Here is a 25,755-nt window from a genome sequence, read left to right on the forward strand (position 1 = left end):
TGATTACTTTTCATCTGTGTTCACTATGGAGAATTACGATGTAGGTGTAGAGCTCAGGGAGGGGGATTGTGATATACTTGAACATATTAGCATTGAAAGAGAGGAAGTATTAGTGGTTTTAGCGGGCTTAAAAGTGGATAAATCCCCAGGCCCAAATGAGATGTATCCCGGGCTGTTATGTGAGGCAAGGGAGGAGATAGCAGGGGCTCTGACACAAATTTTCAAATCCTCTCTAGCCACAGGAGAGGTACCAGAGGACTGGAGGACAGCAAATGTGGTACCATTATTCAAGAAGGGGTAATTACAGGCTGGTGAGTCTAACATCAGTGGTAGGGAAACTATTGGAAAAAATTCTGAGGGATAGGATTAGTCCCCACTTGGAGAGGCAGGGATTAATCAGGGATAGTCAGCATGGCTTTGTCAGGGGTATATCATGTCTAACTAACTTGATTGAATTTTTCGAGGCGGTGAATAGCTGTGTAGATGAGGGTAAAGCACTTGATGTAGTCTATATGGACTTCAGTAAGACTTTTGATAAGGTCCCGCATGGGAGATTGGTTAAGAAGGTAAGAGCCCATGGGATCCAGGGCAATTTGGCAAATTGGATCCAAAATTGGCTTAGTGACAGAAGGCAGAGGGTGATGGTCGAGGGTTGCTTTTGCGATTGGAAGCCTGTGACCAGTGGTGTACCGCAGGGATCGGCGCTGGGTCCCTTGCTGTTTGAAGTGTTGATTTAGACGTGAATATAGGAGGTATGATCAGTAAGTTCGCAGATGACATGAAAATTGGTGGCGTCATAAATAGTGAGCAGGAAAGTCTTAGATTGCAGGACGATATAAATGGGCTGGTAAGATGGACGGAGCAGTGGCAAATTGAATTTAATCCTGAGAAGTGTGAGGTGATGCATTTTGGGAGGACTAACAAGGCAAGGGAATATGCAACGGATGGTAGGACCCTAGGAAGTACAGAAGGTCAGAGGGACCTTGGTGTACTTGTCCATAGGTCACTGAAGGCAGCAGCACAGGTGGTTAGGAAGGCACATGGGATATTTGCCTTTATTAGCCGAGGCATAGAATATAAGAGCAGGGAGATTATGATGGATCTGTATAAGACGCTAGTTAGGCCACAGATGGAGTACTGTGTACAGTTCTGGTCACCACACTATAGGAATGATGTGATTGCACTGGAGAGGGTGCAGAAGAGATTCACCAGGATGTTGCCTGGCTGGAGCATTTCAGCTATGAAGAGTGACTGAAAAGGCTAGGGTTGTTTTCCTTAGAGCAGAGAAGGCTGAGGAGGGACATGATTGAGGTATATAAAATTATGAGGGTCATTGATAGGTTAGATAGGAAGAAACTTTTTTCCTTAGCGGAGGGTTCAATAATCAGGGGACATAGATTTAAGGTAAGGGGCAGGAGCTTTAGAGGGGATTTGAAGAAAAAAATTTTCACCCAGAGGGTGGTTGGAATCTGGAACACACTGCCTGAAGTGGTGGTAGAGGCAGGAACCCTCACAACATTTAAGAAGTATTTAGATGAGCGCTTGAAATGCCATAGCATACAAGGCTATGGGCCAAGTGCTGGAAAATGGGACTAGAATAGTTAAGTGCTTGATGGCCAGCACAGACACGATGGGCCGAAGGGCCTGTTTCTGTGCTGTATAACTCTATGACTCTCTAAGGTTATGGACGAAGAGCTGGAAATTGGGATTAGGCTGGATTGATCTTTTTCGGCTGGCACAGACACGGTGGGTTCAATAGCCTCCATCTGTGCAATAAAATTCCGAGATTCTATGATCAAGACAATGAACTATAACTTGATTAGAGAACTTTCCCTTGGTGCAAACTGAGCTCCTGAGCTGAGAGGCGCTGAAGAGAAAGCCAGATGTAATTTTTTTTACCCTCTGGGTGGTCCTATCCTTGTGATAGGGCCACCCTATTTTTATGTCCCTTTATTTCTTGGGATCTTTGTGCCCCTAGGCTTCCTTTATTAAAATGCCAGCAGTTCAAGGGGAGTCCAGTGGCACTCCATAGCGTCTGGCACCTGAGACACCAGCACACAATTCCCGTGTTGCTCCTGCCATGTCATGCACTCAGTGGTAGGGGTGCCACAAAATAAATAAAGCTGACCTCTCACCATCTGCCAGGCATCAGCTCAGGAAGGTGGGGGCACAGCCAGTGCACGATTCACCACAGTCCCAACACCACTACTCTGGGGCCACACCTCAGTTTTACCATTGCTTGCACTCGTGACAGGGCCACCAAGGAAATTTGAAATCCTGCTTCTGGGATGCATGCCTATTGGGGTACACTGGCTGGCTGTAAAGCTTTTCGCCTTCATGGGTTCTTAGTGGCCACGTATAAAGTATAAATCTATGTTGGCATTAATTTGCATATATGTCAATTCTCAATACTGGCAGGTCTTGGTAATGGATTTAGGATTCATTCACCAATGAGGCAATCACACTGAGAACATCACATTCCAAAGCCCCGGATACACAGAATTCAAACAGGACAGACTAGTGAGCAAGAAATTGAAGCTATAATAAGACCGAGCTACTCGGATATTGTGGCCTGGATTGCTAGGGTTTGCAAACTGCGTATGGTCCAAGACTTGTAGCCTGGACACCCTAAGATTGGTTTACCTGGACTTGGGTGCCAAGTGTGGCCCACGGATTACTGGCTGGACTCATTAGATGGTATGCCATAATGGGTATATACTTGCTCAAGTGAAAAGAGTCTAATAAAGGCACATCTTGTATTATGCCCCAGTCTTACCTGGACATTCCGATTAATGCTGATAGCGGGAACAAAGATACCTTCCAAATTTTCAAAGGCTACAGGGCCTTGCTGTACATTGTTGATGTAAAATGAGAGGATATGCTTGTTTAGGTCTAGGAGAACTCCAATTATCATACCTTTACAAATCCCACCTTCTGTCCTAGAATTGGTTTCAAAAAAAACTTATGTTATTCAAGCCAACATAACTATTTATTTCAAATATACAACCTTCTTGTCTGAAATTTCCATGAATATACTGCATTGAGATTACAGTGTCACACAACTGAAAGAGAGAAATATGTTCTAAATATGGCAATTTAAAAAAAACAGGGGTTCTGAACCGGTTGTCCACAAGGAGGTTTTGAGGGGTCTGCCAAAAATAAGGTTCTAGCTTACACTGCCCTCGGCCCACCTCTCATCATGCCCTTTTGTACCCTTATTTATAGCAGAAGGACAGAGGTATGGGAAAACAGCTCAATGCAACCAATAAGGACTGAGGGTGAGGTGTGCACAGCCATCAGAAGTCAACAAACTCTCAACCTGCTAGAGTATAACTCGCGTACCAGCCTGAACTTGGGTTGCTCTCAGTGCAGCTGCAACATGTCCATAGACATGCACAAATGGTTGGGAACTCTCACACTGATCAAGGTGGACGAGAAGCCAGTGCAGCCCCTCCGCCATTAAATATGATAAAGTGGATGTAGATGTGCTGGGTAAAGTGCTGAGCCCGGCGCAGGTACTCCGCAGCTAAGAGTCGAACACTCAGGAACCGTTACAGAGCCTGGCACGTGCAACAAAAGGCAAATAAAAAGGAATTAATCTGTTTAATAGCATGTGTGGAGATCAATCCAACTGCTGGAAATTAATAATAGTGATAGAGGGGGAGGGATCACTTTCAGGCTAACCTTAACATCAGGCTACATGTCGTGTGCTTTTGGTTCACTTGCAGATTCTGTTATTATGAAAACTGGATTTGAATTTAATAACTATTGGAAAGCAAACTGAATAAATGCTGAAATATTGCTTCAAGTGTCTGTAGTAGAAGCTGCATTTATTTTGCTGCTGCAAAGCTAGCTGCCATCTTCATATACTGTGTCTGGGCCTCCTGCATAATCCTGTTCAACTATTAGTTGCAAATATTCCAGCGGTTAAAAGTTAACAAACCCCTTTGGGAACTCTGATGCTTATTCCTAACTCTTCAAAATGATTTTGAGTATTAATATTCTTTCTAGACATTTCCACTTCTGTCGAGTTCTGTGTAATTTTAGAAATATGATGCTCTTTGTGGGATACATTATATATCATTTTATGATGAAAGCTGGGGCAAATTCCTCAGGACAGTTTCCAGCTCCATCACGAGCTCAGAAATTTCCCCGTCATAGTGTAGCAGAATTGTTCTGCAGCCCATCCATTGTATACTAGGGGACATCCACTTACTAGTCTGACTAAACTGTTTTAGTGCTAACAAAATCTTGTCCGAAGGCCTTTCCACAAGATGATAATTACAGATTAGGTAGGCTATTTGGCCCACCTTTATTCAACTATCAAGTTTCATAGTAAGTAAAGCAAAAATAAATCAATGTTTAATTGTTTAATTTTTAGACAGGAAGAATAATTGTGTTGTGTTACGGGAGTCCGTGGAATTTTTAAATTTGGCGAGGTGGGGGGAGAGGGAGGGGTCCTCAGAAGCAAAAAGGTTGGGAACTTCTCCTGTACATGGTATAATTTCTCCATTCTTCAATGGTACATTTGCATGTACTATTAGGATAAATTTCCTGACTGAGATAATGTAGAACCTACAGCAGAAACTGTGTGGAGGCCTTTCCGCCAGTCTGAAGGTGCATAGGTCAGTGTACAAAAGATGAGGAAATTCAGACTCTGAACGATTGCTGTTGGAAAGTCATTACATAGAGGCTAGGTAAGAGAACACACAGTCATATATCCAGGGTTTGGTGGCTACCACGAGTGAGGTGCTTAAGAGACAAACTTTTGCTGTTGAATCTGTGTTTCCAATTTTTTTTTTATTCATTCATGGGATGCGAGCGTCACTGGCTAGGCCAGCATTTATTGCCCATCCCTAATTACCCTTGAGAAGGTGATGGTGAGCTGCCTTCTTGAACCGCTGCAGTCCATTTGGGGTAGGTATACCCACAGTGCTGTTAGGAAGGGAGTTCCAGGAATTTGACCCAGTGACAGTGAAGGAACGGCGGCGATACAGTTCCAAGTCAGGATGGTGTGTGACTTGGAGGGGAACTTGCAGGTGGTGGTGTTCCCATGTATTTGCTGCCCTTGTCCTTCTAGTTGGTAGAGGTCGCAGGTTTGGAAGCTGCTGTCTGAGGAGCCTTGGTGCATTGCTGCAGTGCATCTTGTAGATGGTACACACTGCTGCCACTGTGCATCGGGGGTGGAGGGAATGAATGTTTGTAGATGGTGTGCCAATCAAGCGGGCTGCTTTGTCCTGGATGGAGTTGAGCTTCTTGAGTGTTGTTGGAGCTGCACCCATCCAGGCAAGTGGAGAGTATTCCATCACACTCCTGACTTTGTGCCTTGTAGATAGTGGACAGGCTTTGGGGAGTCAGGAGATGAGTTACTCGCCGCAGGATTCCTAGCCTCTGACCTGCTCTTGTAGCCACGGTATTTATCTGGCCACTCTAGTTCAGTTGCTGGTCAATGGTAGCCCCTAGGATGTTGATAGTGGGGGATTCAGCGATGGTAATGCCATTGAATGTCAAGGGAAGATGGCTAGATTCTCTCTTGTTGGAGATGGTCATTGCCTGGCACTTGTGTGGCACAAATGTTACTTGCCACTTATCAGTCCAAGCCTGGATATTGTCCAGGTCTTGCTGCATTTCTACATGGACTGCTTCAGTATCTGAGGAGTCACGAATGGTGTTGAACATTGTGCAATCATCAGTGAACATCCCCACTTCTGACCTTATGATTGAAGGAAGGTCATTGATGAAGCAGCTGAAGATGGTTGGGCCTAGGACACTACCCTGAGGAACTCCTGCAGTGATGTCCTGGAGCTCAGATGATTGACCTCCACAACCACAACCATCATCCTTTGCGCTATGTATGACTCCAGCCAGTGGAGGGTTTTCCCCCTGATTCCCATTGACCTCAGTTTTGCTCGGGCTCCTTGATGCCATACTCAGTCAAATGCTATCTTGATGTCAAGGGCAGTCACTCTCACCTCACGAGTTCAGCTCTTTTGTCCATGTTTGAACCAAGGCTATAATGAGGTCAGGAGCTGAGTGGTCCTGGTGGAACCCAAACTGAGCGTCACTGAGCAGGTTATTGCTAAGCAAGTGCCACTTGATGGCACTGTTGATGACACCTTCCATCACTTTACTGATGATTGAGAGTAGGCTGATGGGGTGGTAATTGGCTGGGTTGGACTTGTCCTGCTTTTTGTGTACAGGACATACCTGGGCAATTTTCCACATTGCAGGTTAGATGCCAGTGTTGTAGCTGTACTGGCACAGCTTGGCTAGGGGCGCGGCAAGTTCTGGAGCACAGGTCTTCAGTACTATTGCCGGAATATTGTCAGGGCCCATAGCTTTTGCAGTATCCAGTGCCTTCAGTCGTTTCTTGATATCACGCGGACTGAATCGAATTGGCTGAAGTCTGACATCTGTGAGGCTGGGGACTTCAGGAGGAGGCCGAGATGGATCAACTCGGCACTTCTGGCTGAAGATTGTTGCAAATGCTTCAGCCTTATCTTTCGCACTGATGTGCTGGGCTCCCCCATCATTGAGGATGGGGATATTTGTGGAGCCACCTCCTCCAGTTAGTTGTTTAATTGTCCACCACCATTCACGGCTGGATGTGGCAGGACTGGACAGCTTAGATCTGATCCGTTTGTTATGGGATCGCTTAGCTCTATATTTCGCATGCTGCTTACACAGTTTGGCACGCAGATAGTCCTGTCTTGTAGCTTCACCAGGTTGACACCTCATTTTGAGGTATGCCTGGTGCTGCTCCTGGCATGCCCTCCTGCACTCTTCATTGAACCAGGGTTGGTCTCCTGGCTTGATGGTAATGGTAGAGTGGGGGATATACCGGGCCATGAAGTTACAGATTGTGGTTGTGTACAATTCTGCTGCTGCTGATGCTGATGGCCCACAGCGCCTCATGGATGCCCAGTTTTGCATTGCTAGATCTGTTCGAAATCTATCCCATTTAGCACGGTGATCGTGCCACACAACACGATGGACGGTATCCTCAATGTGAAGGCAGGACTTCGTCTCCACAGGGACTGTGCGGTGGTCACTCCTACCAATAGTCATGGACAGAAGCATCTGCGGCAGGCAGATTGGTGAGGACGAAGTCAAGTATGTTTTTCCCTCGTGTTGGTTCCCCCCCCACCTGCCGCAGACCCAGTCTAGCAGCTATGTCCTTTCGGACTCGACCAGCTGAGTCAGTAGTGGTGCCTTCGAGCCACTCTTGGTGATGGACATTGAAGTCCCCCACCTAGAGTACATTTTGTGCCCTTGCCACCCTCAGTGCTTCCTCCAAGTGGTGCTCAACATGGAGGAGTACTGAGTCATCAGCTGAGGGAGGACGGTAGGTGGTAATCAGTAGGAGGTTACCTTGCCCATGTTTGAGCTGATGCCATGACACTTCATGAGGTCCGGAGTCAATGTTGAGGACTCCCAGGGCAACTCCCTCCCTACTGTATACCACTGTGCCACCACCCTGGTGATGGCAGTGTCTGGGACATTGTCTGTAAGGTATGATTCTGTGAGTATGACTATGTCAAGCTGTTGCTTGACTAGTCTGTGGGACAGCTCCCCCAACTTTGGCACAAGCCCCCAGATGTTAGTAAGGAGGACTTTACAGGGTCGACATGGCTGGGTTTGCCGTTATCATTTCCGGTGCCTAGGTCGATGCTGGGTGGTCCGTCCGGTTTCATTCCTTTTTATTGACTTTGTAGCGGTTAGGTACAACTGAGTGGCTTGCTAGGCCATTTCAGAGGGCATGCAAGAGTCAATCACATTGCTGTGGGTCTGGAGTCACATGTAAGCCAGACCAGGTCAGGACAGCAGATTTCCTTGCCTAATGGACATTAGTGAACCAGATGGATTTTCACAACAATCGACAATGGTTTCATGGCCATCATTAGACTAGTTTTTAATTCCAGATTTATTAATTAAATTCAGATTCCACCTTCAGCTGTGGTGGGATTCGAACCCATGTCCCCAGAGAAATACTCTGGGTCTCTGGGTTACTAGTCCAGTGATAATACCACTACACCATCGCCATCGAACCACCAGTTAATAGGTTTGGTATGTGTTTCTGCACTAGTCAGACTGTTGGTGGTGATACATGCACACAGTTTATGCTGAGCTATGTTGCTCACCATGCCATTCATGAGTTACCCATAATTGATACCACCTGACCAAGAACTCAGATTTGTCAGTTGACTGTAGACAATCTAATGACTACTTGCTGTGGGAGTTGGGGGTTGGGAGAGGAGAAACCAAGCAGGGGTCCTCTGAGATGCAGCTGAATCCAACAACATGTCAGGCAATGGAAGAGCGAAACAGTCATCCCTTTGCCACAGATTTGGTAATCCAATAACTGAACCAAGGAAGACTGCAGTACTCCAAGATACTGTTGATGACTAATCAGCCAGCTTCACTCATTAATGGGACCTGGAGGAATAGATCTGCCAAAGGCTGGGATTCCTTCCAATCATCTTTGGCTAATCTTCTGCTCCTTGATGATTACACTGCTGGTCCTGAGAACAGGTTGTACACGACATCACTTAGCTTGCTGTCACTTGGTCAAAGTACTGAAGGGCTACCAGTACCTTCGAAGCCTACATTTTGATAATTAGATTCACTTTATCCCAAAACATGTTACTGTGCTAAATCTTAGATTTAAACTTACACTTATGACATATTATAGGCCAACCATATCTTTACATTTCAATCAGGTTGCTTAACTGTTTCTGATCAAGTACTATGGTTATGTACTGGACTAACAACTCAGTTTTGAATTCAAGTCCCACCATTGTAAGGTGTGAACCTGAATTCAATAAAACTGGTAATTTGTGGGGTGTTACCAGGAAAGAAAATGACAATAAAACTACCAAATTGTTGACAAAAAATACGAACTAGTTCATTAGTGTCCTTCACGAAAGGGATCCTGCCACCATTACCCAATCTAACCTGCACATAGCTCCAGTCCATTATGTGGTTGACTCTTAATGCCCTCAGGGCAACAACAGATGAGCATTTTCCAAGAACAAATATTTTAAAACTTCCAAAAAAATTGTTTGTCATTTTCATTCAGTGATTTGGTCATTAAATTACTGCAGCAGTTGAATATTTTCTTTGGCCCACCTGAAAGTGGTAATTACCACTTTACCGGGCGGCATAGTGGCGCAGTGGTTAGCACTGCAGCCTCACAGCACTGCAGCCTCACAGCTCCAGGGACCTGGGTTCGATTCTGGGTACTGCCTGTGTGGAGTTTGCAAGTTCTCCCTCTGTCTGCGTGGGTTTTCTCCGGGTGCTCCGGTTTCCTCCCACAAGCCAAAAGACTTGCAGGTTGGTAGGTAAATTGACCATTATAAATTGTCACTAGTGTAGGTGGTAGGGAAATATAGGGACAGGTGGGGATGTTTGGTAGGAATATGGGATTAATGTAGGATTAGTATAAATGGGTGGTTGATGGTCGGCACAGACTTGGTGGGCCGAAGGGCCTGTTTCAGTGCTGTATCTCTAATCTAATCTAAAAAAAACCACTTGGTTTGGTTATTAAAGGTTTTGTAAATATTTCAAAGCCATATAATGAAACACTTACCTACTTGTGTGGGAATTGCCGTGCATAAACCAACTGCGATTGTTGTCAACATACATGGCCCAGGCCTTATCATCCTTGCCTAACATCATATCCCTTACTAAATTAATTCTTGCCACTCCAAAAGCAGGATCAGGGTGGTTATCATAGCGATCAACAGATAGTTCCCAGTAATGGACTCCTTTGGAGAGCGCAACAGATCCCAGCACAACACGATCATCGTAGCTATTACATGTAACGGTCAGGTTATCATTGAACAAGAGGATATCCGGATGGGCAGAACTGGGATCAAAGGTAAACCAAGCCACTGAAATGGAATAATAGAACAGCAATGTCAAAATAATGAGAAACATATTCTAACAGAGCCTTTCCCCCCTCCACCCCAGCCCCTCTTCTCCTGAAGAATTGTGCAGGGTTGTGGAAGCCCGTCAATACCTTGACCAAGTGGCCACTATTCATGTAAGCCTAGCTGGTGAGTATTGGCAGGCTAAGTCTACTGGGCTGGGGGTTGGGAGGGGGGGCGGTGGGGGGGAATGGTGGGGTACATGGTGTGGCGAAAGGCATCATAGCCAAGCCCCAATTCTTATCGAATGGCAGAGCAGACTCAAAGAGTCAAAAGGCCTACTCCTGCTCCTAAGTCTTATGTGCCTATGTAACTAGCAGAATATATTTTAACAAATTACTTTATCTGTCCTTTGAATATGTCACTGTTCCCGCAGCCGGTTCTAAAGCAGCATCGGCAGCGTCCTGTGATTAGGCAACTTTTCCACTTTCTGGGTGCTGGGTATATTGTATGTGCAGGGAAGTCCTAATGCAGGAGGCAAATGATTTTAAAAGATTAATATAGGGGAGAATGAAACAAAGCCATAGCAAGCGTAATTGTGAAAGGTTGAAAGAGTAAAAGAGAAGGCTGTGCACTAAAAGTACAACAATCTTTGTTCTTCGAATGATCCTCTGTGAGAAGAAATTGACATGAATTTGTGTTCATTGTTTGTCACACTAAAAGTAAACCTTCAAACTTGAAATAAGTGATCTCAAAAAAGTACATAAATCTCTTCTAAAATGATACTGTGTGAAAACTCTGCCCCTTTATACCTTTGCTCTTTTACATTGATCTCCAATCATTTGAACAGTAAAACAGGAAGGAAGCAATGAAGGATGAAATATATAGCAAAATTACTTGAAGAATAAAAGTTACTCTGTCTTCACTCAGCATCTTGAGCTTCTCCATAACTTCACCTTCCCACACACCCCATGGACAGAATTTTAACATTTCAACAATTAGCTAACTCTGCATTTGAACCTCTGCAAGAGCCATAATTCCTCAAGCAAGCTTTATATGAAGCTTCATTGCTGGTATTCCAGGGTGACTTTTCAAATTCGTATAGAATGCTGAGACGTATTGACAATAGCTCAGTAGTTCTTCATCTACACATGGAGATCTGACTTGAGTATGAACAACTCGGTGTGATGCGTTGCCTCCCTGGTGCCAGGGTCAAGGATGTCACGGAGAGGCTGCAGGACATTGTTCTGGGGGAGGGTGAACAGCCAGAGGTCGTGGTCCACATTGGTACCAATGACATGGGTAAGAAGGGGGTTATGTCCTGAAAGCAGATTTTAGGGAGCTAGGAAGGAGATTAAAAGGCAGGACCTCAAAAGCAGTAATCCCAGGATTGCTCCCAGTCCCATGTGCAAGTGAGCACAGGAATAGGAGGATTGATCGATTGAACATGTGGCTGCAGAACTGGTGTAAGAGGGAGGGCATCAGATTTCTGAGACATTGGGACTGGTTCTGGGGCACATGGGACCTGTACAAGATGGACGGTATGTATCTTTGCTGGACTGGGATAAATATCCTTGCAGGGAGATTTGCTAGTGCTGTTGGTGAGGGTTTAAACTAAATTGTCAGGGGGATGGGAACCTGAGAGGAAGCTCAGATTGGAGGGAAGCAAAACTGCTAACGTTTCTGGGTGTGGGAACCAGGAGCAAGTATTAGAGAGGAATTCCAAGGTGCACAGACTACTGGGGTAGATAGATAGCATGAGAGTAGGGAATAGTACGTTATTAGGTGGGGTCAGAGTGAGGGAGAAAGTAACAAAGTCTGAATCAGAGTTAATGTGCATGTATGTGAATGCACGGAGTGTGGTTACTAAGACTGCTGAGGTACTGGCACAGATTGCCATGTGGAAATATGATGTTGCAGCTATAACAGAGACCAGGCTCAAAGAAAGGCAGGACTGGGTATTGAATATTGCTGGATACAAGGTGTTCAGGAAATGTAGGAAAGGGAAAAAGGGGGGAAGGGTGCCGGTATTGACAAAGGGGAAGCATTGCAGTGCTGGAGAAAAATGGCGTCAGAGGGGTTGAGGACAGAATCAATTTGGCTAGAGGTAAGGAACAAAAAAGGTGCCGTTACATTGCTTGGTGTTGTCTCTAGACCACCAACTAGTGGGAAGGTCACGGAGGAACAAATTTGCAAGGACATTACAGAGAGGTGCAAAGGTTATAGGGTAGTTATAATGGGGGACTTTAATTATCCAAATATAGACTGGGATAATAGTAGTATAAAGGGCAGTGAGGCACTGCTAGATCTGGTTCTTGGGAATGAGGTGGGCCAAGTGGATTAAGTGTCAGTAGGATAGCATTTAGGGGATAGTGATCATTGTATCATAAGGTTTAGGCTGACTATGGAAAAGGACAAAGAGCAATCCAGGGTAAGAATAATTAAATGGGGGATGGTCAACCTTAATGGGGTAAGTATGGAGCTGGGGCAAATAAATTGGAGTCAAAAGCTGGCAGGAAAACCAGTAGATGAACAATGGGCTAGCTTCAAAGAAAAGATAGTTCATGCAGAGTCAAAGTATGTTCCCTTGAAGGGGAAATGTCGAGCAAACAAATCCAGAACTCCCTAGATGATAAAAGAGGTAGAGATTAAGATAAAGAAGAAAAAGTGTGCTTATGACAGATGCCAGATAGAAAATATTATTGAGAACAAGGCTGAATATAGAAAGTCCGGAAGGGAAGTGAAAAAGCAAATAAGAGAAGCCGAGAGAGAGCATGAAAATAGACTGGCAGCTAGCATTAAAGGAAATTCCAAAGTTTTCTATAGGCATATAAATAGTAAAAGGAGGAGTGGGGCCGAATAGGGACCAGAAAGTGGATATACACTGGAGGCAGAGGGCATAGCTGAGGTATTAAATGAATACTTTGTATCTGTCTTTACCAAAGAAGAAGATGCAACCCAGGCAATGTTGAAAGAAGAGGTAAGACAGACACTACAGGGGTTTAAAATTGATCAAGAGGAAGTATTAGCTAGGCTGTCTGTGCTTAAAAGTGGATAAAACACCAGGGCCAGATGAGATGCATCCAAGGATACTGAGGGAAGTGAGGGTGGAAATCGCAGAGGCACTGGCCATAATTTTTCAGTCTTCCTTAGACTCGGGGTGCTGCCAAAGGACTGGAGAATTGCAAACATCACACCCTTGTTCAAAAAAGGGTGTAAAGATAAGCCCAGCAACTACAGGCCAGTCGGTTTAACTTCGGTGGTGGGAAAACTTCTAGAAAAAATAATTCGGGACAAGATCAATAGTCACATAGACAAATGCAAGTTAATTAAGGAAAGCCAACATGGATTTCTTAAGGGAAAATCATGTTTAACCAAATTGCTGGAGTTTTTTGAAGAGGTAACAGAGAGGGTTGATGAGGGCAATGATGTTGATGTGGTGTACATACACTTTCAAAAGACATTTGATACAGTACCACACAACAGACTTGTGAGCAAACTTGTAACTCATGGAATAAAAGGGACGGTAGCAACATGGATACGGAATTAGCTGAGTGACAGGAAACAAAGAGTAGTGGTTAATGGATGTTTTTCGGGCTGGAGGAAGGTTTAGTTTAGTTTAGTTTAGAGATACAGCACTTTAACAGGCCCTTCGGCCCACCGAGTCTGTGCCGACCATCAACCACCCATTTATACTAATCCTACACTAATCCCGTATTCCTATCACATCCCCACCTGTCCCTATATATTTCCCTACCACCTACCTATACTAGGGGCAATTTATGATGGCCAATTAACCCATCAACCTGCAAGTCTTTGGCATGGAGTGGAGTTGGAGTTTGTAGTGGAGTTCCACAGGGATCAGTGTTGGGACCCTTGCTTTTCCTGATATATATTAATGACCTAGACCATGGTGTACAGGGCACAATTTCAAAGTTTGCAGATGATACAAGACTTAGAAGCATTGTGAACTGTGAGGAGGATGTAAAACTGCAAAAGGACATAGACAAGTTAGTGGAATGGGCAGACAGGTGGCAGATGATGTTCAATGCAGAGAAATGTGAAGTGATTCATTTTGGTAGGAAGAACATGGAGAAACAATGTAGAATAAAGGGTACAATTCTAAAGGGGTGCAGGAGCAGAGGGACCTAGGTGTATATGTGCATAAGTCATTAAAGGTGGCAGGACAGGTTGAGAGAGCGGTTAATAAAGCATACAGTATCCTGGGCTTTATTAAAAGGGGCATAGAGTACAAGAGCAAGGAGGTTATGTTGAACTTGTATAAGACACTAGTTTGACCTCAGCTGGGGTATTGCGTCCAATTCTGGGCACCGCACTTGAGGAAAGATGTGAAGGGACTGGAGAGAGTACAGAAAAGATTACGAATGGTTCCAGGGATGAGGAATTTCAGTTATGAAGATAGATTGGAGAAGTTAGGACTGTTTTCCTTGGAAAAGAGGCTGAGAGGTGATTTAATAGAGGTATTCAAAATCATGAGGAGTCTGGACAGAGTAGATAGAGAGAACCTGTTCCCACTCGTGAAAAGATCGAGAACAAGAGGGCACAGATTTAAAGTATTTGGCAAGAACAGCAAAAGTGACATGAGGAAAAACTTTTTCATGCAGCAAGTGGTTAAGGTCTGGGATGGACTGCCTGAGAACGTGGTGGAGACAGGTTTAACTGAAGCATTCAAAAGGGAATTAGACAGTTATATGAAAAGGAAGAATGTGCAGGGTTATGGGGAGAAGGCAGGGGAATGGAACCGAGGGAGTTGCTCTTTCAGAGAGCTAGTCTGGACATGATGGGCCGAATGGCCTCCTTCGGCACTGTTACAGTTCTATGATTCTGTGAACTCTTGCAGTGTTGTGTTGGTCAAGGTCCTGTAACTACTGACTATCCAAAGTTGTAGAAGATGGAATCTGGCACAGAGGGAGCTAGCTTCATCATCTCTATGATCTGCATGGCTTTAGAGTATATTGAATTCAGTAGTTGTTGAGTTTTCTCTGAATCCTGCCAAGCAGTTGAGCAATGTTCCATTAGTAGACAGATACAAGCTTTGAAGGCACCTATTGTGATGAATAATTTCTATTCCTCTATCAGCCATCTTTTTCACCCACTCCCTAAACATAGTTCCAATTATTGTCAAACCAACAAGCTAAAATCTTCAGGAAACCTAATAGATGAATTCCACAAAATGTCGAATTGCTGGGACCCACTTTTCAATCCCAGCCCAGACTGATGGGATGAAAGTCTCCACTTCTTGCTCCTGTAAAGGGTGTGTGTGTGTGAAATGAGTTGGGCAATCTCAACCTACCGTCCAACACAAAATTTTACTTGTAATTTGGCCCAAATGAGCAAACTCATTCATGGAGGACATTCTTCTAAAAAAAGAAAGTCCTTTGGCTCATTTGGGGTGGTTTCCTCATGTGGAGTTTAAGCCATGATATCATGACAGAATAAAAGCAGTTTATTCAACATCTATGTTCTCACCAACTTTCAATGCTTGATCAAGCTGACAATAGGTGGCAAAAATAGAAAAAGATTCCAAGCCCTTGTCGTGACATCAGGAAATGTTGGAAATACTCAGCAGGTAAGGTAGCATCTGTTGGAGAGAGAAACAGTTAACGTGTCAGGTCGATGACCTTTTGTCAGAACTGGAACAAGTTAGAGATGTCATAGGGTCATAGATGTCATAGGTTCAAGCAAGTACATAGGAACATAGGAGCAGGCCATTCAGCCCATCGAGCCTGCTCTGCCATTCAATACAATCATGGCTGATCATCCACTTCAATGCCTTTTTGCCACACTATCCCCATATCCCTTTATGTCATTGATCTTTAGAAATCTGTCAATCTTTACTTTAAACTTACTCAATGACTGAGCTTCCACAGCCCTCTGGGGTAGAGAATTCCAAAAATTCACAACCCTCTGAGTAAAGAAATTTCTCCTCATCTCTGTCCTAAGTGGCTTCCCCCTTATTTTGAAATTCTGCTCCCTGCTTCTAGACTCCCTAACTAGGGGAAGGAAACATCTTACCTGCATCTACCCTGTCTATCCCTTTCAGTATTTTGTAAGTTTCAATGAGATCACCTCTCATTCTTCGAAACACTGGAGAATAACAGGCGCAGTTTCCCCAATCTCTCTTCATAGGACAGTCCCACCATCCCAGGAACAAGAGTGATGAACCTTTGTTGCACTCCCTCTATGGCAATACTATCCTTCCTAAGGTAAGGGGACCAAAACCTCACACACTCGTCCTGCTGTGGTCTAGCCAAGATTCTATACAATTGAAGCAAGACTTCACTACTCCTGTAAAATCTTCTTGCGATAAAGGCTAACATACCATTAGCCTTCCTAATTGCTTGCTGCACCTGCATGTTAGCTTTCAGTGACTTATTGACAAGGACATCCAGGTCCCTTTGTATATCTACACTTTCTAATCGCTTACCATTTAAGAAATACTCTGCACATCTATTCCTCCTACCAAAATGGATAACCTCACATTTTTCCATATTATATCCCATCTGCCACATTCTTGCTCACGAAGTCTGTCCAAATCCCCTTGAAGCCACTTTGCATCTTCCTCACAACACACATTCCCACTTTGTTTTGTGTCATCTGTGGACTTGGAAATATTACATTTGGTCACCACGTCCAAATCATTGATATATATTGTGAACAGCTGGGGCCCCAAGTAAAGATCCTTGCGGTACTCCACTAGACACAGCCTGCCAACGCGAGAATGACCCATTTATTCCTATCTGTTTTTTGCCTGTTAACTAATCCATAATCCGTGCCAGTATATTACCTCCTATCCCATGTACTTTAATTTTGCTAACCAACCTCCTGTGGGGGACTTTATCAAAAGCCTTCTGAAAATCCAAGTATACTGTGTCCACTGATTCCCCTTTATCAATTCTGTTGGTAACATCCTCAAAAAACTCCAACAGGTTCGTCAAACATGGTTTCCCATTCGTAAAGGAATGATGGTGCAAGGCAAAATGAGATGGTAATGGGACAAGTAAAGAAACAAAAGATGGGGCTAGAGGAGGTGTAAATGGGAATAGCAGAATCATCACCTACAGCTGCTGTCCGAAGAAAAGGAAGCAAATGTTATAACCCAAAATTGTTGAAATCAATGTTGAGTCCAGAAGTTCAAATCAAAAGATGAAGTGCTGTTCCTTGAGCTTATGTTGAGCTTCAGTGGAACAATGTAGGAGGCCAAAGACAAAGAGGTCAGAATGGCAGCATGGAGGAGAATTAAAACGACAGGAAACTGGAAGCTTGGGACACGCTTGCAACGAAACGGATAAGTTCCACAAGTATTCACCCAATCTGTGTTTGGTCTCTCGAAGGTAGAGGAGATCACATCGTGAGCACCTAGTGCAGCATACCAAATTGAAAGTACAAGTAAGTCAATGTATATTTGGAACGAGTTTTTGGGGCCTTGGACGGCGGGAAGGGAGAAGGTAAAACGATAGCTGTTGCATCTTCTGTGCTTGCATGGGAAGGTGCTCTGGGAAGGGAGGGGGTGTTGGAGGTGATTGAACAGTGGACCAGCATGTTGCAGACGGAACAGTCCCTTTGGAATGCTGAAAGGGGAGGGAAGATGTATTTGCTGGTGGCATCACTAGAGGATGATCCATTGAATGTGGAGGCTGGTGGAGTGGAAAGTGAAGACAAGGGGCACCCGATAGTGTTTCTGGGAGGGAAGGGAAGGGGTGAGAGCAGAAGTGCAGGAAATGGAATGGGCCCTGTCAGCTATGGTGTGGTTGGGGGATCCTCGGTTGAGGAAAAATGAAGACGTATCAGAAGCACTGCTATGGAAGGTGGCATCGTCAGAACAAATGTGACAGAGATGGAAAAACTGGGAGAATGGAATACAGTCCTCACAGGAAGCAGGATGGGAGAAAATGTAGTCAAGGTATCTGTGGGAATCAGTGGGCTTTTAGTGGATTTTGGTCCATAGCCTATCCCTAGAAATGGAGACAAAGAAGTCAAGGAAGGGAAGGAAGAGATGGAGATGGAGCATGTGAAGGCGAGGGAAGGGTGGAAATTGGAAGCAAAGTTGAACATTTCTAGTTCGGGCGGGCAGCAGGAAATGACACAGATACAGTCATCAACGTACTGGAAAAAGAGATGAGGGTGCCTGAGTAGGACTGAAACAAAGAATGTTCCACAAATTCCACAAAAGGCAGGCATAACAAGGATCCATACGGGTTCCAACACCGATAACTTTTATTTGGAGGAAGCGAGCAGAGTTGAAGGAGAAGTTGTTCAATGTTAGAACAAGTTCAGAGGAGGATGGCGTTAGAATTGGACCTCCATTCAAAGAAGAAATGGACAGCCCTTAGGCCGTCCTGGTGGGGGATGGAGGTGTAGAGTGATTGGACGTACATGGTGAAAAGGAGATGGTTAGGGCCAGGAAACTGGAAACTACTAAAATGGTGGAGGGTGTCGGAAAATGGTATGACAAAGGGAGAAAAAAAAAGTGTCAAAATAGAAAGAAATCAGTTCTGTCGGTTAGGAACAGGTTGAAACGATGGGCAGCCCTTCACCACTTCAATAGTTTCTAGTTTCCTGGCTCTGTACCCCCTTTCACCATGGGCAGCCAATCGGTGTTGTTCCATGCTTTTGCTTCGGACTGGAAAATTTCATCATCAACTTTGCTTCCAATTTCCACTCTTTCCTTACCTTGATATGGCCCATCTCAGACTCTTCCATTCCCTTCCTCGACGTCTCAGTGTCCAGGGATCGGCTATCCACCAATATCCACTATAAGCCCACTGATTCCCAAACGACCTTGTCAACACTTCCTCCACCCCATTTCCTGCAAGGACTCTATTCCATTCTCCCAGTTTCTCCAGTTCTGTTGCATCTATTCTGACAATGCCCTTTGGAATGCTTCCATACCATTATTTCCAATATGTTTCCCTTTTTCCTCAACCAATGATTCCTCCCCACTGTAGTTGACAGGACCCTCGATCATGTCCATTCCATTTCCTGCACTTCTGCTCTCACCCCTTCCCCTTCCTTCCAGAACCAGGATACAGTTTCCTTTGTCTCATCCTACCAGCCTCCACATTCAACAGATAATCCTGTCATTTCCTCCATCTCCAGCATGATGCCATCACCAAACACATCCTCCCTGCAACACAAAGGGACTGTTGCCTCCACAGCACCCTGGTCCAGATGTCAATACCACGCAAGCGCAGGCTTTACCTTTACCTCCTCCCTTCCCACCATCCAAGGCCCCAAACACTCCTTCCAGGTGAAACTGCAATTTATTTGTACTTTTCAATTTAGTATACTGTATTTGCAGCTCATGATGCAGTCTCCTCTCCGTTGGGAAGACCCAGCACAGAGTTGGGACACTTTGCGGAACACCTCCGTTCAGTCTGCAAGCATGACCTTGAGCTTCCAGTCGTGTATCATGTTAATTCTATGCCCCGCTCTCATTCTGACCTCGCTCTCCTATCAAGTTCAATGTAAGCTCGAGGAACAGTAACTCATCTTTCAATTTGGCACTTGACAGCCTTCTGGACTCAACACTGAATTCAATAATTTTGGATCATAACATCTGCTCCCATTTGTTTTTTGGAAGGCAGCTGAAGGTGATGATTCTGCTTTTCCCACTTACACCTCCTCCAGATCCATGTTTTGTTTCTTTACTTGTCCCATTAACATCTCCTTTTGCCTTACACCATCATCTCTTCCATTCCATCTCCTACCTTTCACCCTAGCACAGACCTTCCCTTTTGTTCTTTCCCCAGCAACCCCACCACACCCCACCCATCCATTCCCAGCCTCCGTACTTGCTTAAAACCTGTTACATCTGTAACTTTTCCAGTTCTGAAAAGGTCATCGATCTGAAATGTTAACTTTGTTTCTTTCTCCAACAGATGCTGCCCGACCTACTGAATATTTCCAGCATTCTGTTTTTATTTCAGATTCCAGTATTCACAGTATTTTGCTTTTGTACTTGTCCTGACATCTTAAATCTTGAACACAAAAACATGCCAACTAAGAATAGCGGTCAAATGTTAAGTGCTGTGCATTAGTAATAACTAGCAATTCATGCCTTCCTCAGCAGGTACACCAATTCACTGCCTTTAACCACCATCCACACAATTTAATCACAGCCTTTGGTACACAATTCTGAAAGCCTTCTAAATCAGAGTACTTGGTGCTATAGCAAATTAATAACATGAACTCTCTCCCCTTCCCCCCACCTCCCCCCACCCACCAACTCCCTTGGGGTTCTGAAATGGTACATGTTAACTGGAACACTGGTGCTATTGTATTGCACTAAGAGTCTCAGAGTTACAAAGACTATCAGCGTAATTCAAACTATCTGCTAGCATTACTGCACCAGCTTAAGCAGTTGTGGTTCTGTTTTCAAGTCCATATGCGCCATTTTCAAACTCTATCTTACACATTCATTCTTTATAGATGTATAATTCTAACTACCTTATAATGGAGGTGACTGGTAATATCAAATACCAACAGTGTAGGGAGATGGGACTGGTGGTCAGGGAGTCTGCTTCATGATAAGCAGGCCTTTTCAGTTTGTCCTTAAGAGTTTCAGAAGCTTTGCCCTTAGAGTATCAGATGCTAAAAGACAAACTATTCCTCCAATGGGAATTTAATAATCCATTGAGACAATAATGATCTCAGCATTCCCAAAGGTTAATGTAGGGCTCTGGCACAGGGATTCTTTTCAATCTACATTTCTTTGGTTCAGTTCCAGTACTTTTCGTTGTACAGCTCTGAATCTTCCATCACCTTTTAAATTAGCTGCATATACTTCAAGATATACGTCTGATTTGATTGTTTAAAGCCATGTGTAAAATACTTTATTTTAGGAGCATTCTCCTGACTTGAAACATTCTTTCTGCTCTTGCTTTAGTTCATGAAAATACACTATTTTTTGACAATTCATGAATTTTTCAACTTATTATTCAGATTAGACATGCCTAGAAGTTGTACACATGAAGCAAATAATGAACACTTGTGAAATTTGTGCATTAAATGTGCTGAACTCTAATTGGATCTGCAAATGTGTTAAAATAGCACAATCAAAGATCTCCATTTTTAAAAAACTGTTAAAAATGAACTGGACTAGCATTGAGCACTTTAAGAATCTGACTAACTTTTACCAATTGCCATCTTAAGGTAAAGAATAAAAATTATTGTCATTTATTGATTTGCTAACTCAGAGAGGATACATCATGATTTAATTGGGAAAACCACACTTTACAACACATTAGCTAAGTGAGCTAGTAACAATGAATAACAGAAATTAGGTTGGTACTGACTTCTCAAATACTTTGGGAGACAGCGGAAAATAAACCCTACAGTTTATTTATTTATTTAGAGATACAGCACTGAAACAGGCCCTTCGGCCCACCGAGTCTGTGCCGACCAACAACCACCCATTTATACTAATCCTACATTAATCCCATATTCCCTACCACATCCTCACCATTCTCCTACCACCTACCTACACTAGGAGCAATTTACAATGGCCAATTTACCTATCAACCTGCAAGTCTTTGGCTGTGGGAGGAAACCGGAGCACCCGGCAGAAACCCACGCGGTCACAGGGAGAACCTGCAAACTCCGCACAGACAGTACCCAGAACTGAACCCGGGTCACTGGAGCTGTGAGGCTGCTGTGCTAACCACTGCACCACATAGTTCTTCCAAAGAGTCAGCACAGGCACAATGGAACAAGTGGCCTCCTTCTGTGCTGCAAAATTCTATTAAAGATTTTTTTTTTTCTTTGACATAAATTAATTCCAAGTACTCTCAATCGTACTTGTATTTTTGGTAAGTTTTCAAATTCTTACTTTCCGTTAATATTAATTTTCTTTTAATTTGACAGGATACTTCAAGTATGTACATGTAAGGGAAATGGAAAAATCATGTTCAGGCCGAGCACAAGATGTGAATCAAGGTCTTTTCCAGGTTTGACTCGAGACACAAAACCAGTGGCAAAGATCTCCAGCAAAGATAAAACAATCAGAGATAATACTGCCAATTCTGATAGATGCATCAATTACAATTGCACAGAAGTTATTCATTTTGTAATATTAAGTTAGTATTGGTTATCCCTCACCCTCAGATGTCTGCAACACAACTGTTTTACTGTAAGGTCCAACACCTGCTGAGTTAAAGGCTTTTACTCTTGCATTGTAGGCACTGTTGAACTGAAGTCCATCTACTGTGCACACAGTTTCTTTGCCAACATACACCTCCTGAAATTCCAAGTATACTAGCAGTTAGTTAAGAATGTGAATGCATGATCAGAACTACAGTACTTCTGACTTTTAGTTTCCTTGTTGCACAAGTGGTACAGCAATACAAATGACAATCACCATATAATAGAGCATCATCTGTGACTTAAGGCAAGAAGCTACTCTGCAATAATAGCATCCAAATGTTTAAAGTGTTCATGTGACATTTCTGTCTGCTGTTTTAAATGGAGGCATTAACCAGTTTACTTTCAGCATCAGGTGGTTGTATATTAATAATGCAAATAATTTCTAGACAACCTTTTTAAAAAGTCATTCTGTAGTTTTCTTTCAATGTTATGCTCAGTTACAAATTAAGTATAAAAATTAATTTCACTTATTCCAGTCAGAAACAAAGAAATTTCAACATCTAAAAACAAAAAAAATCCATTCTGGATCTCTCATTTGTGGTGACTTCCCGTGTTCTTATCGCCCTCCTTCAGATGTGAGGATGGAACAGTCAAAAATATGGGATGGAAATTCATGTGCCCCCATCTTGGGCACAAGCTGGATGCCAGAGGCTCACCTGACATTGGGCCCCGGGCCTCATTTTAATGAGGTGGTGAGTTGTTGGTGCCTGACATGCTCAGCAATGGGGGCAGAACTTGGGACTGCTTGCCGGAAGCGATCCTTAGTCGTTCTGGGGTGGAGGGAAACATGCTGGGGCAGGGGGCAAGCGCAGTCCAGCAGCAAACTGCAGTCGGGCTGTGATGCTGGGAGGAGGAACACTCCTGCGGAAGTAAAACAAAAACAACCTTCCCACCATTTGATTTTAAGCACTGCTGAGTAAGCCAAAGTATAATAGGAAAAATTAGTCTGAGCATGGACGACACATGCTCAGCCTAATTCTTCACGCATTTTGAGGAAGGGCTCCAAACAGGTATGGGACTCTGCTTTGCTGATTTAGCAGCCATTTAGAAACAGCAAGCACCAATAAGGTATTGGCACAGATCAAGCACAAGACCTCAGGCCTGGGAATTGGTAGACATTGTTTTACACCTGAGAAACAGGAGAATACCAACTTCTTTTTTTACCCGTAAGCTTTTCTAGTACTCGGTTATCAGTTAAGTAAAGTATTCTCTAGGGTCCCTGTAACTAATTTTTCTCTCCATCAGACAGCAGCCATTGCAAGCTTAAAAAAGATAAATCTAAATGTTAGTTACGGGTTACATTATACACACAGCCCATCAGCATGGGAGTCCAATCCATTACTATGGATTTCAGTGGGATTTACTTTATTTTAGGTGTTTACTTGCAGGCAGTCTGTGCAGTTTTCTATGGTTCGACTGGAAGGTGGGATTAGATTGGGTGGCTAGTATTTTCAGCCAGCACAGACACAATGGGCTGAATGGCCTCTTTCCGTGCCATAACTTTTCTATGGTTCTGTGGTTCTATTTCTAGTTGCTGACTGTCAGTATGGTTAATGTGATGAACTTCATATTGAATGGTTAATAATCGTGACATTCACAGCATGTTTATTGAGTTAAGTACTGGAAATAATAGATGGAAAGGCTAAATTCCCGTTCATTCATGGTCAATGGGAAGTATTACATGTGGAATACTACATAGGCTGGAGAGTGTTATTCAGCTGTAACACCGATGTGTCGATAAGACACCAAGCTGCAAGAGCAATTCATTAACATCTCACCACAGAGGTGTTTCATAGCCTTGTAACACAATCTAGCCTCTATTACCATTTAAAAAGTATACAAACTGGAGTTAGAGGAAGATTTATTCAATTTTCAATATGCTTTGTTTGCCTGTAGTGGGTTTGATAACATGCAGGGTCATGCAATTAGAATTGAAATGAGAGAAGATTTAATTTTGCTGATATTATAGGGGCATGCAACCTGAATACATTACTTATAATAAACATTAAAATGAGTGCCATTTTCAAACACATTCAGCTCATAACCATGAATGATTACTACCCATTAACAGTGATATGTATAGAGCTATGATTATTCTATAACTTTGGGGGATAAAGATGGCAAAAATTTAATGTGAAATGGAAATCAGACCAGGGCAAAACTCTGAGCTTTTGTAAACCCTGTAATTCCAAAATATTATAACTGGATGTTTAAAAGAGAATAAAGTTGATAGCTCTATTTAGTGAGTGATCCCAATGGCTCAGTGAACTTAACCAGCAGGGGAAGGTTTCCTCAGTGTGCTGTTTCCAGAAAACCCAAATGCATTTTACAATTTCTCTCTAAACAGCAACCAGGGGAAATCTTCCCTTAGTGAGCAGCTGAGCCAGAAACACCAGGTAGATTCCAGATTCAATCACCAGTCCCTGCTCTGATCTCAGCTGAGGTGGTGCCCTTGGGTTAGGTGTGGGAAACAAAAAAAATCCTGACAGCTATGCGGTGATCCCCGTGGATGGTGGGTGAGGACAGGATCCGGCTCGGCTGTGATGGTTCTTTGGTGGAATAGCCAGCTGTCACTCTCTCTGTCAAGACTCACATATGGATGATGACTGTTTAGAAGCAAACTACCCAAGAACATGTCAGCCCCATGGAAGCATACTCCAACAAGGAGTCAACACCTTCAGGAGAGAAGGGAGAAAAGTGGTGAGAAAAAAATCTATTCATAGTTTCTTTCAAACATTATTATAAAAAGACTACTTTGCTAACTTTCAGAGAAGGCACTGCACAAATTCAACATTCACCGTTAGCAATTCTGAAAATCAGTTTGTTCTTTTTAGTTGCAAACATATCATGACAATATGATATGAAGGGTGAAATGCTTACCTGAAACTGTCCACCATTTCCATCATCAAGTTCTAGGATGTAGCCTTCAATCTGTGTCTGGTTGAGCGGTGGAGCCTTCCATGCAAGCGTGGCATTGTTGTTATGAGTACAACATTTCTCCAGTTGTAGTATTGGCGTGGGTGGCACTGCAGAAGGAACTAAGCACATCTCAGTCTAACTCTGTCTTTGTACATTAGCATTAATTTACACTCAGCTTCATCCTTATCCACCTATTAACCATATGGATTAGATGAATAAAGCAGAAACCACACCCTAGGACCTTTCAACTACCAAATCTCCCAAGGCCTCAAACATTAACTTGGCTTTTTATCTTACTTCTATAAGCATGAAAAAATTAGTAATAGTGATAGCATGAAACAGTGAATGCACTAAAGCTTAAACAGTTTACGCTCTGTAAAACATCTCTGATAAAACCACAATAATTCAATTGGGTAATGTTTGTTTTTTGCTGAAAAAAAATGGGAATTCAACCAAGAAATTCAGATGTTTCTTTCTCTGCAAGGATTAAATGTTTCAGTAACTTTCAACAGGTTAAACAATAGTTGGAAGATATAAGGGACAATCGGTGCATTAGATTAAGCGCTCTGCTCCTTTTTCTTCTGACCTAGGAATTGTATTTATACAGAATCCTGGAACTCCCTACATAACAGAACTGTAGGTGTACCTACACCACACAGACTGCAGGAGTTCAAGAAGGTAGCTCATCACCACTTTCTCAAGGGCAATTAGGGATCAGCAATAGAGTCATAGAGTTATACAGCACAGAAACAAGCCCTTCGGCCCATCGTTTCGAGGATGGTATCAAGCATCTATCTATCCT

At 43.4% G+C, this 25,755-nt stretch overlaps 1 protein-coding gene across 3 annotated transcripts in view; it reads right to left on the reverse strand.

The window, feature by feature from the left end:
* LOC137355301 (E3 ubiquitin-protein ligase TRIM9) overlaps window positions 1-25,755 on the reverse strand; it is a 68,808-nt gene that overhangs the window by 12,159 nt on the left and 30,894 nt on the right. Inside the window, exons 6-9 of one of the 3 annotated variants that reach the window (XM_068020296.1) lie at window positions 24,915-25,060; window positions 21,990-22,128; window positions 9,590-9,893; window positions 2,777-2,939 (exon numbers count right to left, since the gene is read on the reverse strand). In XM_068020296.1, coding sequence (XP_067876397.1) covers window positions 2,777-2,939; window positions 9,590-9,893; window positions 21,990-22,128; window positions 24,915-25,060 — 752 coding nt within the window. Of the gene's footprint in view, window positions 1-2,776; window positions 2,940-9,589; window positions 9,894-21,989; window positions 22,129-24,914; window positions 25,073-25,755 lie in introns of those variants that run through there. The other 2 variants (XM_068020290.1, XM_068020303.1) reach the window with 2 other exon arrangements.

Source organism: Heterodontus francisci, chromosome 3, assembly GCF_036365525.1.
Source record: "Heterodontus francisci isolate sHetFra1 chromosome 3, sHetFra1.hap1, whole genome shotgun sequence".
NCBI classification, from domain to species: Eukaryota; Metazoa; Chordata; class Chondrichthyes; order Heterodontiformes; family Heterodontidae; genus Heterodontus; species Heterodontus francisci.